General features: G+C 40.0%; 2 protein-coding genes across 2 annotated transcripts in view; one reads left to right on the top strand and one right to left on the bottom strand.

The window, feature by feature from the left end:
• Window positions 1-5,719: 5,719 nt before the first annotated feature.
• LOC129149664 (non-histone chromosomal protein HMG-14-like) lies at window positions 5,720-8,732 on the bottom strand. The gene is given in 2 exon segments (XM_054718497.1): window positions 5,720-5,733; window positions 8,462-8,732. Coding segments are annotated over 2 exon segments (285 nt in total).
• Window positions 8,733-11,034: 2,302 nt separating this feature from the next.
• TPH2 (tryptophan hydroxylase 2) overlaps window positions 11,035-14,352 on the top strand; it is a 96,205-nt gene continuing 92,887 nt past the window's right edge. The window contains exons 1-2 of the mRNA XM_008155543.3: window positions 11,035-11,139; window positions 13,238-13,390. Coding sequence (XP_008153765.1) covers window positions 11,035-11,139; window positions 13,238-13,390 — 258 coding nt within the window. The remainder of the gene's footprint in view (window positions 11,140-13,237; window positions 13,391-14,352) is intronic.

Raw genomic sequence — 14,352 nt, 5'->3', positions numbered from 1 at the left:
TTTTTAGCAAAAAGTGATGTTAGTCATCTTAACCTGTTATTTTATGTAGATTTCCCCTTTTCACATTGTGAAGATGAATTTTCAAGGTCTCTTCTAAACATGAAATGATTCTGAAAGGTTTTCGTCAGTACCTAATGTCATTACGTGGTACTAAATATCTGTGCATTTAATGTGAATACACTGCTATTTGAGTGATGCAGTGTATTTGGCCTGTTCTCCCCTTGGGTCCTTATAATATGGGGATTTTCAATTGTAGTTTTTTGAAGATAGTTGGTTACAAATATTTTTCATGCTGTTTTGTTATTAGACTTATTTTTTCAGGCTATCCATCTTGTCGTGGAGAAAAACTGTGTTGCCCTTAGATGCAAAGGTAGGGTCAGGTAGGGCAGTTAGACTGGACTGACTTCTGTAACTTTTTGGCTATCCAAAGCACTCTTACAGCCCATAGAAAATTACACTATTTATGAACTCAATGTAAAAAAAAAAAATTATAGCCGAAACCGGTTTGGCTCAGTGGATGAGCGTCAGTCTGCAGACTGATGGGTCCCAGGTTCGATTCCGGTCAAGGGCATGTACCTTGGTTGCGGGCATATCCCCGGTGTGGGGTGTGCAGGAGGCAGCTGGTCGATGTTTCTCTCATCAATGTTTCTGGCTCTCTATCCCTCTCCCTTCCTCTCTGTAAAAAAATCAATAAAATAATTTTAAAAAATTATAATAAAAATTCTTTGCTAAGAACTGCCAGGAATCAGAAATACCATATTTGCATAATGTAGTTAAGTCCCTAAAGTTAGAATTAGGATGTAATAGTTCAGCTATTACATACACTCCTCTTCCTCAAATATCTATGTAGTAGTATATTGCTCCTCACACATCTCTCTCTGTGTAAAAGGAGACAGAATGAAAAGACCAATTTCAGTCAGCTTAGCTATGATCAATGAGCAGTCCAGTTCTGGTTCAGCTTTTCTTTTAATTAAAAAGACTTATTAACCTTAGGGATGGGCTTTTGCTGTGATACCACACTAGTCTTGCTGGAGGTATACGACCCAGTGGGTTGAGGACTGCTATAAAAACACAAATAGAGCTGTGTTTACATTGCTTTAGAGTCTGGCCTGGTTGTACAAGGGACTAGAATGTCTTCCGTGGTGAGTCGCAGGCTCACTGCAAAGCAATTTGCTCTAGAAACCACTGACGTCCTTCTGAGTGCTCAGCAGTTACACTGCAAGCAGTTGTCAGTGTTGGACACAGTATGCAGGATGCACCCAAAGAAAGCAGGCCACGTGTTTTTTGTTACCTGAGTCAAGTGCTAAATGTGCCAAAAGGAGTATTTGTGGACTAGAAAGTCAGTAGTTAATAGTATCTAACCCAAATAGATGATATAAAGACAATCGTTCAGTTTTCTGAGTGAAATTGTACTTTTTGTACTCAATAGAAGTAATGCTATTAAAATACATAGATAGTCCTATAGCCTCACTACCTTTCTCCCCCCAAATGACAAAATTCTAGGTATGTTGTTCTTGTGCACATGTCAAGGTGTCAAGAAAGCAAGTTAGAAAACTGATTTTTTATTAAATTGCTCAGTTAAAATTCAATTTCTGGATAACTTTGAGGCAGATATTCTCTTTTGATTTACATAGCTTTTAAGGATTCTATATACAAGCTACTGGACTTTCCAAAGGAGGAGACACCCAGCCTTGCGGTTCTCAGTAGCTTCTTTCACATCCTATTAGCTAGTAGTGTTTTCTAAACTAGCCTTTAACCGTTTCAGTGTAGTATGAGGTGCTGAAGTTTCAATTGGTGAAGGTAGGGTGGAAAAGAAACCCTTTCACTGACATTTTATACCTAAGAGGGGTAACAAAAGAAACCCTAGCTTCATAAACTATAACTTACGGAATGGATGGGTTAGTCCTGCCAGAGGCACATCTTAGGGAGGAAATTTAAGGAATAAGAATGCATCAACTGCCCGACTGGCGTGGCTCAGTGGTTGAGCTTCAATCTATGAAACAGGAGGTCATGGTTCAATTCCCGGTCAGGGCATATGCCCGGGTCTGAGATCAATAAAAAACAAACAAACTATTTTTTTAAAAAAGAATGCATCAACTGAGGTCCAGAGGTTTGAATTAGATGGCAGAATCCCAGAGCCATTACTCACCTTCAGCAGAATCCTTTTTCCTAATCCATTTGTATGATCTTAACAGGACTATAACTGAATCATTCCAGATTTGAGAACCTACCTACCCTCTCCTTTTTTAAAAAAGATTCTTTACCACAGAAATTTCTTTTGTTTACTCTCTAAACTTGATTTTGTAATATTTTTCACATGTCTGGATTGCTGAGTTTTTCATATCTTCAACTCAGTAGTTTAGAAATAGAATAAAAAGGAAAATTTACAAGAATGGAAGTTTATTCTGTGAGAGGGTTCAAATAGTTGTGAGCATTTATGTCCAAGTTTAATCCTTTTGGGTTAATTTTTGTGTATTTTGTAAGATAGTGGCCCGGTTTCATTCTTTTGCATGTGGGTATTTCATTTGATAGTTCACAGTGTGGAATGAATCCATGAAAGACCATGGTCTAGGGGGATCCCTCTTAGTTTATTTTTTATTTTTATTTATTTTATTTTTTTTATTTTTTTAAAATAAATCTTTATTGTTCAGATTATTACAATTGTTTCTCCTTTTTTCCCCCCATATCTCCCCATCACCTGGTTCCCTCCCCCCTGTTGTCCTTATTCATAGGTGTATGATTTTTGTCCAGTCTCTTCCCATACCCCCCACACAGACACCCCTTTCCCCCTGAGAATTATCAATCCACTCCCATTCTATGCTTCTGATTCTATTATGTTCACCAGTTTATTCTGTTCCTCAGATTTTGTATTCACTTGATTTTTAGAATCACTTGTTGATAGATATGTATTTGTTGTTCATAATTTTTATCTTTACTTTTTTCTTCTTTTTCCTCTTTTTAAAGAATACCTTTCAGCATTTCATATAATACTGGTTTGGTGGTGATAAACTCCTTTAGCTTTTTCTTATCTGTGAAGCTCTTTATCTGCCCTTCAATTCTGAATGATAACTTTGCTGGGTAGAGTAGTCTTGGTTGTAGGTTCTTGCTATTCATCACTTTGAATATTTCATGCCATTCCCATCTGGCCTGCATAGTTTCTGTTGAGAAATCAGCTGACAGTCGTATGGGTGCTCCCTTGTAGGTAACTAACTGTTTTTCTCTTGCTGCTTGTAAGATTCTCTCTTTGTCTTTTGCCCTTGGCATTTTAATTATGATGTGTCTTGGTGTGGTCCTCTTTGAATTCCTCTTGTTTGGGGTTCTGTGCGCTTCCTGAACTTGTAAGTCTATTTCTTTCACCAGGTGGGGGAAGTTTTCTGTCATTATTTCTTCAAATAGGTTTTCAGTATCTTGCTCTCTTCTGGCACCCCAAAAATTCGGATATTGGTACGCTTAAAGCCATCCCGGAGACTCCTTATGCTATCCTCACACTTTTGGATTCTTCTTTCTTTCCGCCTCTCTGGTTGGGTGTTTTTTCTTCCTCATATTCCAGATCTTTGGTTTGACTCTTTGGGTGCGGTGGTCTACTCTGTATATTCTTTATTTCAGACAGTGTATGCATAATTTCTGACTGGTCCTTTTCCATTTTTTTTTTGGTATTCTCATTTAGGTCCTTGAAGATCTCTTCAAGTTTCTCAGCAGTTTTTAGAATATTCTTGAGTAACCTTATAAATATGGTTCTGAACACTGTGTCGTCCATTAGTTTACTTTCATCTATCTCTCCCACTTGTGACATACTTCGATGTCTCCACATTTTGGCTGCCTCCCTGTGTTGATGGAGTGGCTTTGTGTGGTCGGTAACCTATAGGGGCCAGTAGCTCAGCTTCCCCAATCACTCTAGGTGGTCGCTCTTGGTACTCCCCTTTGTGGGCTGAGTGGAAAGTTTTGGTGTAGTTAAAAGCCCTGATTGCTGTTGGTACACTGGGAGGAATTGACCTCCGGTCCAATTGGTTGTGAGGGCCTGCTGTGTCTATAACGGAAGACTTGCTGTGCTGGAGACACAGTAGGGCTTTGGTGCTCACTGAGTCTGCCTCTTGAATGTGTCCCTTATGAGAGTGGTTGAAATCTGGTGTCGTCCACACCGACAGAAAAGTCACTCTCACTCTCCGACCGATGGCCGAGAGTCCTGTAGGCATCTGGGTCCCCCGTGTGTCCCCAGAAACTGGAGTTCAGAGTGGTTGGGATTGTTGGTATCACTGGCGGGAGTTGATCTCCAAGCCAGTTGGCTGTGAGGATCAGCAGTGTCTCCTCTGGGAGAGCTTCTGTGCTCAGCTTGGATGGGGCGGAGTCTCAGGGTGGCGCAGACAAGCTTTGGTTTCCTGTCTGCTCTGCCCTAAGAGGGGCTGTTTCTTCGTGCCCGTATTAATGGCTGCGCGCCTCTGAGAGAAGGCAGCTTTCGAGCCTCTCCCGCTGCCTAACAGACCAGTTTCTCCCCAGCTGGGGCTGGATTTCAGTGCAGACCGGAGGTTTTGTTTTTCTCCCGAATGAGAAATCCAGCCACTGGGAGGGCTGTGCTCAGCTTGGATGGGGCGGAGTCTCAGAATGGCGCAGACAAACTTGGTTTCCGCGCTGCCCTAAGAGGGGCTGTTTCTCCGTGCCCGTATTAATGGCTGCGCGCCTCTGAGAGAAGGCAGCTTTCGAGCCTCTCCCGCTGCCTAATAGACCAGTTTCTCCCCAGCTGGGGCTGGATTTCAGTGCAGACCGGAGGTTTTGTTTTTCTCCCGAACGAGAAATCCAGCCACTGGGAGGGCTGTGCTCAGCTTGGATGGGGCGGAGTCTCAGAATGGCGCAGACAAACTTGGTTTCCGCGCTGCCCTAAGAGGGTCGGTTTCTCCGTGCCCTAATCAATGGCTGCGCGCCTCTGAGAAAAGGCAGCTTTCGAGCCTCGTCCGCTGCCAAACAGACCAGTTTCTCCCCGACCGCAGCTGGACCTCAGTGCAGTCGGGAGGTTTTGTTTTTCTCCCAAACGAGAAAGCTAGCCACGCAGCGTCTGCTGCCCTCCCTCTCCACGCGCCGCAAGCAAGCCTGCCGAGTATTCAGCCGCCCGCCCTTTCCGCGCTCACGGATCTCTGCACCTCCACAGCTCCTGAGGCTCAGCGTCCCCCTCTCTGTTTTTCCTCTAGTTGTAGGTTTTCCACTCTGCCAGCTTTCCGGTGGTTCTGGACGATGTGCGCTCTGTTTTCCAGTTGTAGTTTCAAAATTGTTGTGGTAGGCAACAGTTAGGTGTTTACCTTATGCCGCCATCTTGGTTTCTCCTCTTAGTTTCTTTTTTAAATTTATAATAAGGACTCTCACATAATCTGAGAGCATCACCATAGATTAAAAAAAATTTATCCTTTGCTAAACTTTTTAAAATCTTAAGAAGCTTTGCATACTTTTTCTCCTCATTTACCTGCCATCACTGCCTCAAAGTTTCTTTTTTAAAAAAAATATATATTTTATTGATTTTTTACAGAGAGGAAGGGAGAGGGATAGAGAGCTAGAAACATCGATGAGAGAGAAACATCGACCAGCTGCCTCCTGCACACCCTCTACCAGGGATGTGCCCGCAACCAATGTACATGCCCTTGACCAGAATTGAACCTGGGACCTTTCAGTCCGCAGACCGACGCTCTATCCACTGAGCCAAACCGGTTTCGGCTCAAAGTTTCTTGGTAACAATTTAGAGCTCCATACCTATGTAAACATACATAATATAAGTTATGCTGATAGTGTAGCAGAGTGAAGTGCTTTATTAAAGCCTGCTTTGTTCCCACTGCCTTCAGGCTAATAGCTTCTGCTTTAGACATGCTAGTCACTAGAGGAATTCTGCTTGGGGCTTGAGGTTTTAAAAGACAGCTCCTCCATTTCTCCTCTTGACATGAAAGAAGCCTGAACTCGGTACTTGCTTTTTTCTTCCCCAATATATCTTTAATGATTTTAGAGAGGAAGGGTGAGGGAGAGATAGAAACATCAATGATGACAGAGAAACATTGATCGGCTGCCTCCTGCACATCCCCTACTAGGGATCAAGCCTGCAACCCAGGCATGTGCCCTTGACCAGAATTGAACCCAGGACCCTTCAGTCCATAGGCAGATGCTCTATCCACTGAGCCAAACTGGCTAGGCCCCTGTACTTTCTTAAGATGTATTTTAGGAAGTACTAGGGCTCCCAGCTTCATGGTTAGTGCCTTCTTGATCAATAAACATTGCCTTGTTCCAGATTCTGAGGTTCCTTTAAAGCCTCAGGCACACAGACTTTGGACTGGTAACAAGACGTGGTACTTCTGGGTAAATAGTAATGGTAACTGGTAATAGTAATAGTAACCAGTAACAAGAGGTGGTATTTCTGAACTAAAACTAATTTTTAAAAATTGTTTCCTCAAGGAGTTTGAGGTGGCTTAAGGTGGAGTGTGGATGCTTGGATCACTTTATGCTTTATGTTCTTGGCATAGAAGGAGAGTTTATTCTATGAGTTCCAGGAGTCAGATGTCAGGGGTGGGGAGCGGGGAATTCAGTTGAATTGATGGAATTGTTCATTCCAGAAAATTTCCACTGTACTTACAAATGTGAAACAGAAGGGATAAACTATTTGGGTAAGGACATAGGTTATGGAGTCAGCTAGTCATGGATTTGACTAAATTGCTTCTTAGTTTTGTGATCATAACCATTCTCTGAGCCCCTGGTTTCTCATTTGTAGGTGGGAATAATACTACCCTAGTTGTGAGGACTAAGTGGAGTACATATAAAATGTTTAATACGGGATGCCTGGCATGATTAAGGCTTAACAAACGCTATCATTATTACCTGATGACAACCCAATAGATACGGCCACCGGCCATCTTTTCTAATCTAAAGCTCTGTGGTTTGTTTTTCTTCCCCAAACATTCTCTCCTACAGAAACAGCCTTGGGGCACCATTTGGTCTGTTTCCTGTTGACGGAGGTAATTTTGATTTCAAGTCTGAACTGTGTATTCTGGTTTCATCTGAGCTTCTGGCTCACTGATCCCAAAATACATCATTATCCGTTTTGTGCTTCAGTTTTATACTCTTCAAATTGGGCTTAAATATGCTGGCCTATTATCAATCTCCCTTTATGAAAGTTGTTACAAAGACAATGAGAACACTAGTATAAGATACCATGTTTTGCTTATAAATGAAGTCTGATCATTCTCAAGTCAATTCTCTTGGTCAATATAGCAAATAATCATAAAAATTAAAATAACCACAAGGCATGTCTGCTAGTGACTATTAGACAGTCAGTGGACATTTAACCCCATTACCTGGATGGAGTCTAAATAGATGGCTTTTCTAAACACGTGGCCAGGCCATCTTCTCCTGGCTGGACTACTTCAAGTCTTAAATGGTTTATGCCTTTCGGTCTTGTAGTCCTCCTCCAGGCTGCTCCTTTTAAAAAATACCAATACGGTTATGCTATTGTCTTGCAGAAAACCCTTTCAATCATTCTTTTTCACTTAAACGATGAGGTGAGTGCAAAGCCCAACGATGCCATTCAAGGTTTATCAGGATATGGACCCTGCTTTCCTCTTCAGCCTTATCTCTGACTGGATACCCCTGCCTCCAAACCATTCTCTACCATCGTTGAGCAAAAACTGTGCTCTCCATATTTTCTTTTTTTTTTTTCATAATTGAGATTTTATTGTCTGTTTTGAGGCTCAGTACACAGACATTTCAATTTGTATACAATTCTTAACATATGTACCAAAATTATAAAGTCACCTGAGCTATTCATTTCTAAACAGTTACTCCAGTGACTTTCCAGCTTAAAATTTTTGAGGCTAATTTTCCTTAATAGAGTATCAAGTACCAATATCTTTAAATGTTGATACGCTGTTACATCAAAGCCCCACTAATTTACAATTTAATATCACATATACTACATTATCAAATTTTCAATCTTTCGCAACACATTAACAAAGTTACTAGGAAAATGACTACCACATCAAAGATTCTGGAAGGGAGAACCAAGATCAAGAAGTGGTTTTCTTTGGGAAACAATTCTACCCAAAACATGCGACTAGAAGTAATTTAAAAATGTTCAAGACATAGCAAATGCACGATCGACTCTAAATTGCCATTTAGTATGCTTTGTAGTATAGGATACAGAACTGCCCCCATCTATGGAACGTTAAGCTGACACCTAAGACAATCAAAGCCTCCCATGTTCAATATCCCACTATTTTCTGGTTGTAGCAAAAAATAAACAACCAGCAAATGATTTCACCTCTTAAAAAAAAAAAAAAAAGCATTTACACTTAAAAAAATAGGATGAGGTGGAATTTCCTCCTTAAAAATGTTTCTACAGCTACTAAAAAATTTGCATTTATAAAATAATTGATAAAAATATTCTTCTGGATTGTACAAGAAGGGAGACAGGGACCACTGATAAGACATGGTCTATGACATTCATCAGAAGTGGCTTCTCCTGCTTCATTTGAGGCTGAACTCTCCTCGTATTTAGTTTCTCCGTTATCCGCAGGTATATCTCCTTTTAGGTTCCTAGTCAGTCCCTCCGGCCTGCTTTCCCTTTGTCTGCAGATTTATCCTTTCCTGCCACCTATTTTTGGCTACGTTTCCACGTTTGCAGGAGCAGGTTTGGCTGACCACCTCACCGACCTCCTCTTGGGCTTCTCCTTGGCCGACCCTTTGGCAGAGCTGACCTTCCTCGTGGGCATTGTAGCCGAGGGGCGGGCATGTGCTGGGTGCCTGAGGGCCGCAGCGCACCTAGTGACTTCTCAAACCTGGGCTGCCTGGCCGCTGCCACTTCTCTGGCTGCCCAAGCTGCTCAGACCCCCATGTTTTCTTATATTATTTTCTGTAGATGAAATATGTCTCTGACCATTTCCCATTCCCTTCTGACAACACAAACTCTCTTTTATTTTTTAAAATATATTTTTATTGATTTCAGAGAGGAAGAGGAAGGGAGAGATAGAAACATCAATGATGAGAGGGAATCATTGATTGGCTGTCTCCTGCACGTTGGACCGAGCCCGCAACCCAGGCATGTGCCCTTGACCAGAATCTAACCTGGGACCCTTGAGTCCACAGGCCAACACTCTATCCACTGAGCCAAACTGGCTAGAGCACAAACTCAATGTTTAAATATTCAGCTCAGCCACACCTCCTACAAGCCTCTTCTGACTCCCCTAAGGTAGCATTAAGCACTCTCTCCCTTGTTCTTTAATGTCTTCCTATGAAGTCAATATATTTTGTTCACTTATTTATTTGCATGTATGCTTTTTCAGCTAGTCTGTGATATTCTTGAAGGTAGGCACTGTATTTCATTCATCTTGCATCCTAGGATTCAGTTTCAATGCCTAACACAAAGTGAGTGCTTAACAAATCTTTGTTGAATTACATATCTTCCCAAACCCTGTTTTGCTGAAATAATCTATGTATGGTTTCTTGAGTGTAGTTTTTTTTTGTTGTTGTTAAGATGTTTTTCCTTGTTTGAAGTATTCAAGAAGCTATATAATGTAATAGTTGAGAGCATGGATTTTGGAGCCAGACCACATGAATTTATATACTGCCTCAATTCTACTTTAATTGTGTGAACCTATATTCTTTTTGCCTTAGTTTCTTCATATGTAAAATGTAAATAATAGTTTCTGTCTTGTAGGTGCTTTTGTGATGGTGAATCTCTATTTTACCTAAAAAATATGCTAAGCACTCAGGAATGTTAGCTAATGTTACCATTATTTCAGTAGATGTATTTAAACTTGACTTTCCTCTTAGCTGGTCAGAAAGGATTTTTAGAGAAAATACAAGTCAAATAATATTTCCAAAATTAGATAAAATAATAATGATTGTCCCTCAAGACTCCAGTGACAATGAAAATTCAGTTAATATTAGTCCATCTATTTCTGTTTTGAAAATTTTAATCTTCTTTTCTATGTTAACAAGCAGTGTCAGCCCCAGACTTTGGTTAGTTTTGCAGTCAAACAACAGTATTTGGTCAAGAGTCTTCCATCCACCCCTCAAAAGGTTGGCAATAATTTCCTGTGACATGGTGAATTTTATGACTTCTGAAAGTTTGAATAAGTATATCAATTGATATGCATTTCAAATTGAATTGTTGGATTTGATCTAGTTACAAGTGGAGGGGAAAAATTCACTAACCATATGTAATACCTTAATCAATAAAGAAATTTTTTTAAAAAAATTCACTAACCATCAATAGCATCAAAAGAATGACTAATGGGTATTTTGTTTCCTTCCCTTCCCACTTTGTGAGAAAGATTCTAGGGTTAGTGTCTCAACTATATCTATTTGGTTAGTCAAACATATGGCTAATCTATGTATGTGTGGCTAAATCAAAGCCTCACATTTTCTTTATAATTGCCTGACTATTAACACAAAACGGCATCACACAATTGCAAAACAGTGCCTTTATGAAAGCCATCACACGTGCACATGTCCACACACAACACATCAGATCAGAAAAAGCTTATTCATATAAAATAAAATGGCTTAGGGATTCAGCAGTGCTGATTCTCAAAAAATTGTCCTTTTGAAAAGAAAGCAAAAAATCTTTGAATTCATAGTCACCTAAAGACTGAGGTTAACTTGCCAGTAGTGGGTTTGAGAAATGAGAGCTAACATCAGGGACAGATATTTTCTTTTACAAATAACACCCTATTATGTATTGTTCTCCATCACCCACGTCCAAACGGCTACTCGACCTATGAAACAAATCGCATCATGAGCACAGATAACCCCAGGCTTCAGGTCTGTAATCTGACTGTGGCCATCAACAGCCAGAAATGAGTTTCTTTCTTATCTGCCTTCCATCAGTCCCCAGTCACTCATATAAAGGAGCCCTGGGAGGGGAGGATTCACATTGCTCTTCAGCACCAGGGTTCTGGACAGCGCCCCGAGCGGGCTGCTGTTCTCACGCTCCTTTCTCAATCTCCACCAGCGCAGCTACTACCCCTCTAGTCCCCCCTGCTGCAGAGAAAGAAAATTACATCGGGATCCATGCAGCCGGCAATGATGATGTTTTCCAGTAAATACTGGGCAAGGAGAGGGCTTTCTCTGGATTCAGCGGTGCCCGAAGAGCATCAGCCACTTGGCAGCTTAACAGTGAGTACTGAGTATCTGGAACTAGTCCAGAGAGTATTTTCTAGGGTAGCAATCGTCTCATCCTGCCATATTGTCATATGGACACCTGGTGTAGAGTAAGCACACACACCTCAACTCCTTCCTCTATCTGTGTACCCTGCCTCCCTCCTGTCTGCCTCCAGTCTTCCTTCTCTCTCCATAAAGTAAAGCAGGTGTACTGATTGCTACATGCTAAAATTCTTTTCCTCAGAATGTGTAAGGAGAAAGCAGAGAAGGTCCTGAACATCAATGAAAGGTTATATAGGCCAATGTGGCATATCCACACCCCCAAAAGTGTGTCCAATTTTGAAAGGCCATTTATTATGAGAAGGAACAGGGAGAAGAAATGAAATAGATTTTCAGGGTTCCTGCAAGATTACTGCTTCTCCTATACCCCATTCCATCTACAAAGACTGACCTTCAAACACAGAAGTATTCTTTTCTACTTTACTGTATGGGTGTTGGTTATTGGAATAAAAGAAAGATTGAGTTCCTTTCAACAGTTTCCTGCATTGCTCAGTACTCCATTTTATTCAGTTTAATTGATGGAATATGAAAGCAATACACCACTTGTTTCAATATTTAAGATAGTTTTTATATTTAAAGATTAAGAGAATAAAAAAGTAACATTTTGCAGGATTTTAGATTCTGATTTGAGGTAATAGTCATGGGATTTAATAAAAAAAGACACTAAAAGAAAAATGTATTCATATTTCTAGTCATTAAAAATATTAAATGTTATTTCATTATTGTACTATCAGACTTTATCAACCAATAATAATTCAGTCTGTATCATAGAAAAATCTGTTTTAATATTATAGCTCCAACTCTGTGCCAGAGGGTTGTATTGTACTGGTATATTATTACTGCTAAAAATGTTGAAAAGTAATCAGGGCAAGTTTTGTAGAACTATTTAAATCAATATGCAAAAATAAGACCAGAAAACTTAAACATAGATTTTCTAACATTTAAATTTCATGAATATTTGGATGAGATATTCCATGGAGGAATTTTGAAGTTATAATGTATTGCTAGAAGGAAAACTCAGAGTTTTGCTACTTAAATATGTAAGATCTCTGTGTTAGGTGGTGAGGAGGAGGCAGATGGTGAGAGTACTATGGCATTTGAACTTTTAATGACTAAACATACTATCAAACTCCAATATCTGCATAAACATTTTTCTCCCTCAAGTCAAGTAATAAAATATTTGTACTGATATACAAATCTAGTGAGTGAGACAATACTAACATGTGAAGATAAAGCCAGTAGAAAATCAGAGGAAGACATGGCAAATCACTACCCACTGGGTCCCATGTCTAACGTACTTTCCTCAGTTTCATGAGGAACTAATAGATGGGTGAGATTGTATTAAATCCCTATTTGTCAGGGATAAAGTTCTCTGTTTACCCAGTTCCTCATTTGCATGTACAAAAGAGTACACCCTAGGTTTGCTTTGTCAAATTAAAGTTTCCAGCTTTTTTATTCTGCATTTCTGACAATGTGACCCAAGTTTCTGGAAGCTGCCATTTGTATCTTTAGTCAAAAGGACTCATAGTCATTACTTAGTCATATATATATATATATATATATATATATATATATATATATATATAGTCTCTTGAATGGCTAATAAAGTGATAGTCTTTTTCAGTTTCTCAGATTCTAATCTTTGTGCCTAATGATTAGGTAGAGGGATTAACAGCTACTTTTTTGATGTCATCTGCTGACACAGATGGCCTTGTATGAATACATACCTTCGTGCTGAACTTCTGTAGATAGATACCCATTGGCCATGTGGACCTAACTGCAGAAAGTGAGGTGATCAATGTCAGTGCATGTCTAGACATATTTCAGAATGAAATGAATGTTTTGTTTTTAAGATTTAATCGAAACGAAAATGATTGTGAAAAGAGTAAATTAGACCAACATTTAGGATCAAAAGTTATGAACTGACATAGCACCTTCTTGAGTTTATATGATTACTGGGCTTCCAGCATATGAATGGAATCTCTGAAAAAATATAGTGAAAGAGAACTCCTAACTAATACGGGTGTATGTGTGTGTTTCTACCTTCTTAAAGCTAAATAAAGCAAACTCTGGCAAAAGTGATGATAAGAAAGGCAACAAGGGAAGCAGCAAAAGTGAAACTGCTACTGAAAGTGGCAAGACGGCAGTTGTATTCTCTTTGAAAAACGAAGTTGGTGGATTGGTCAAAGCGCTGAAACTCTTTCAGGTGAATGTACACTATCATTACATACCTTTAAAAGTGACCGTGTGCTTGGCTACAGATCTGTCGTCTGTTACAAAACATCACTGAGTCATTTCTGGATAATGTGTTGAAAGGTTCAAAGAAAACAAACTTCATCAGGCTTTACAAGGGGAGTTGGTCTGCCAAGCAATGAGATGAGCAGAGAAGTGGGAACTATGTTTTATGAATTCAGAGTTAGCCTACTCGTAATTCTGCAGACTGTTGTCAGGTGAAGCAGTTAGTGATTAAAAAAATGTGAGCCTCACATCTGGAAATACAAACACAAAAAGCACCAGGATCTCTTTAAATATTAAGAGCCTGCAGCCCGATTTGATTTAACATTTGAATCATGCCCATGTCTTGGAAGCACATTTACTGCATAAAATGAGATGCCTGAGTATAGGCATTTGGTATTCCCCTAAGCCTCCTTGTTTCATGAACTTGCCATTTGTAAAGATGAGTCACTCTCCTTATATCTAAGTTTTCTCTTTTGCTTAAGGAAATGCAGTAGCCTTTCTTTTTTTCTTCAGGCCCAAAAGGGTGGTTTAAACACTGAAGAAAGAGCCTGGTTGAGAATGAGGTTAGAAAAATCCAGAAAAAACTACTGCCTGCTTGTCAGGGCATACCTGATGGTTCCTCTACTCTTCAGAAGGCACCCTCCTTTACAAATGCATTTTGTGGGGAGGCAATGGCTGCTGATTAACTAAGATAGGGTGCCGATCTCTTTGCGGTGCCTGGGGCTCCTAGTGCAGTGAAAAGATGGAATTACAGTCAGAGGATTCAGACCTGTGTTCTCCTGGCTTGGCTAAATCATAGCTGCTTCCTACGTTCAATTTCTTCAATTGTGAAATAGCAATAATTCTTCTTACCTAACAAGGTTGTTGTGATGAAATAATATGAGTGAAAATGCTTGGTCAAGTGTACAGATATGAGGCATTATTGTAATG

The sequence above is a fragment of the Eptesicus fuscus genome, chromosome 7 (assembly GCF_027574615.1).
Source record: "Eptesicus fuscus isolate TK198812 chromosome 7, DD_ASM_mEF_20220401, whole genome shotgun sequence".
Taxonomy (NCBI): Eukaryota; Metazoa; Chordata; class Mammalia; order Chiroptera; family Vespertilionidae; genus Eptesicus; species Eptesicus fuscus.
This window is presented reverse-complemented; position numbering and strand designations above follow the sequence as displayed.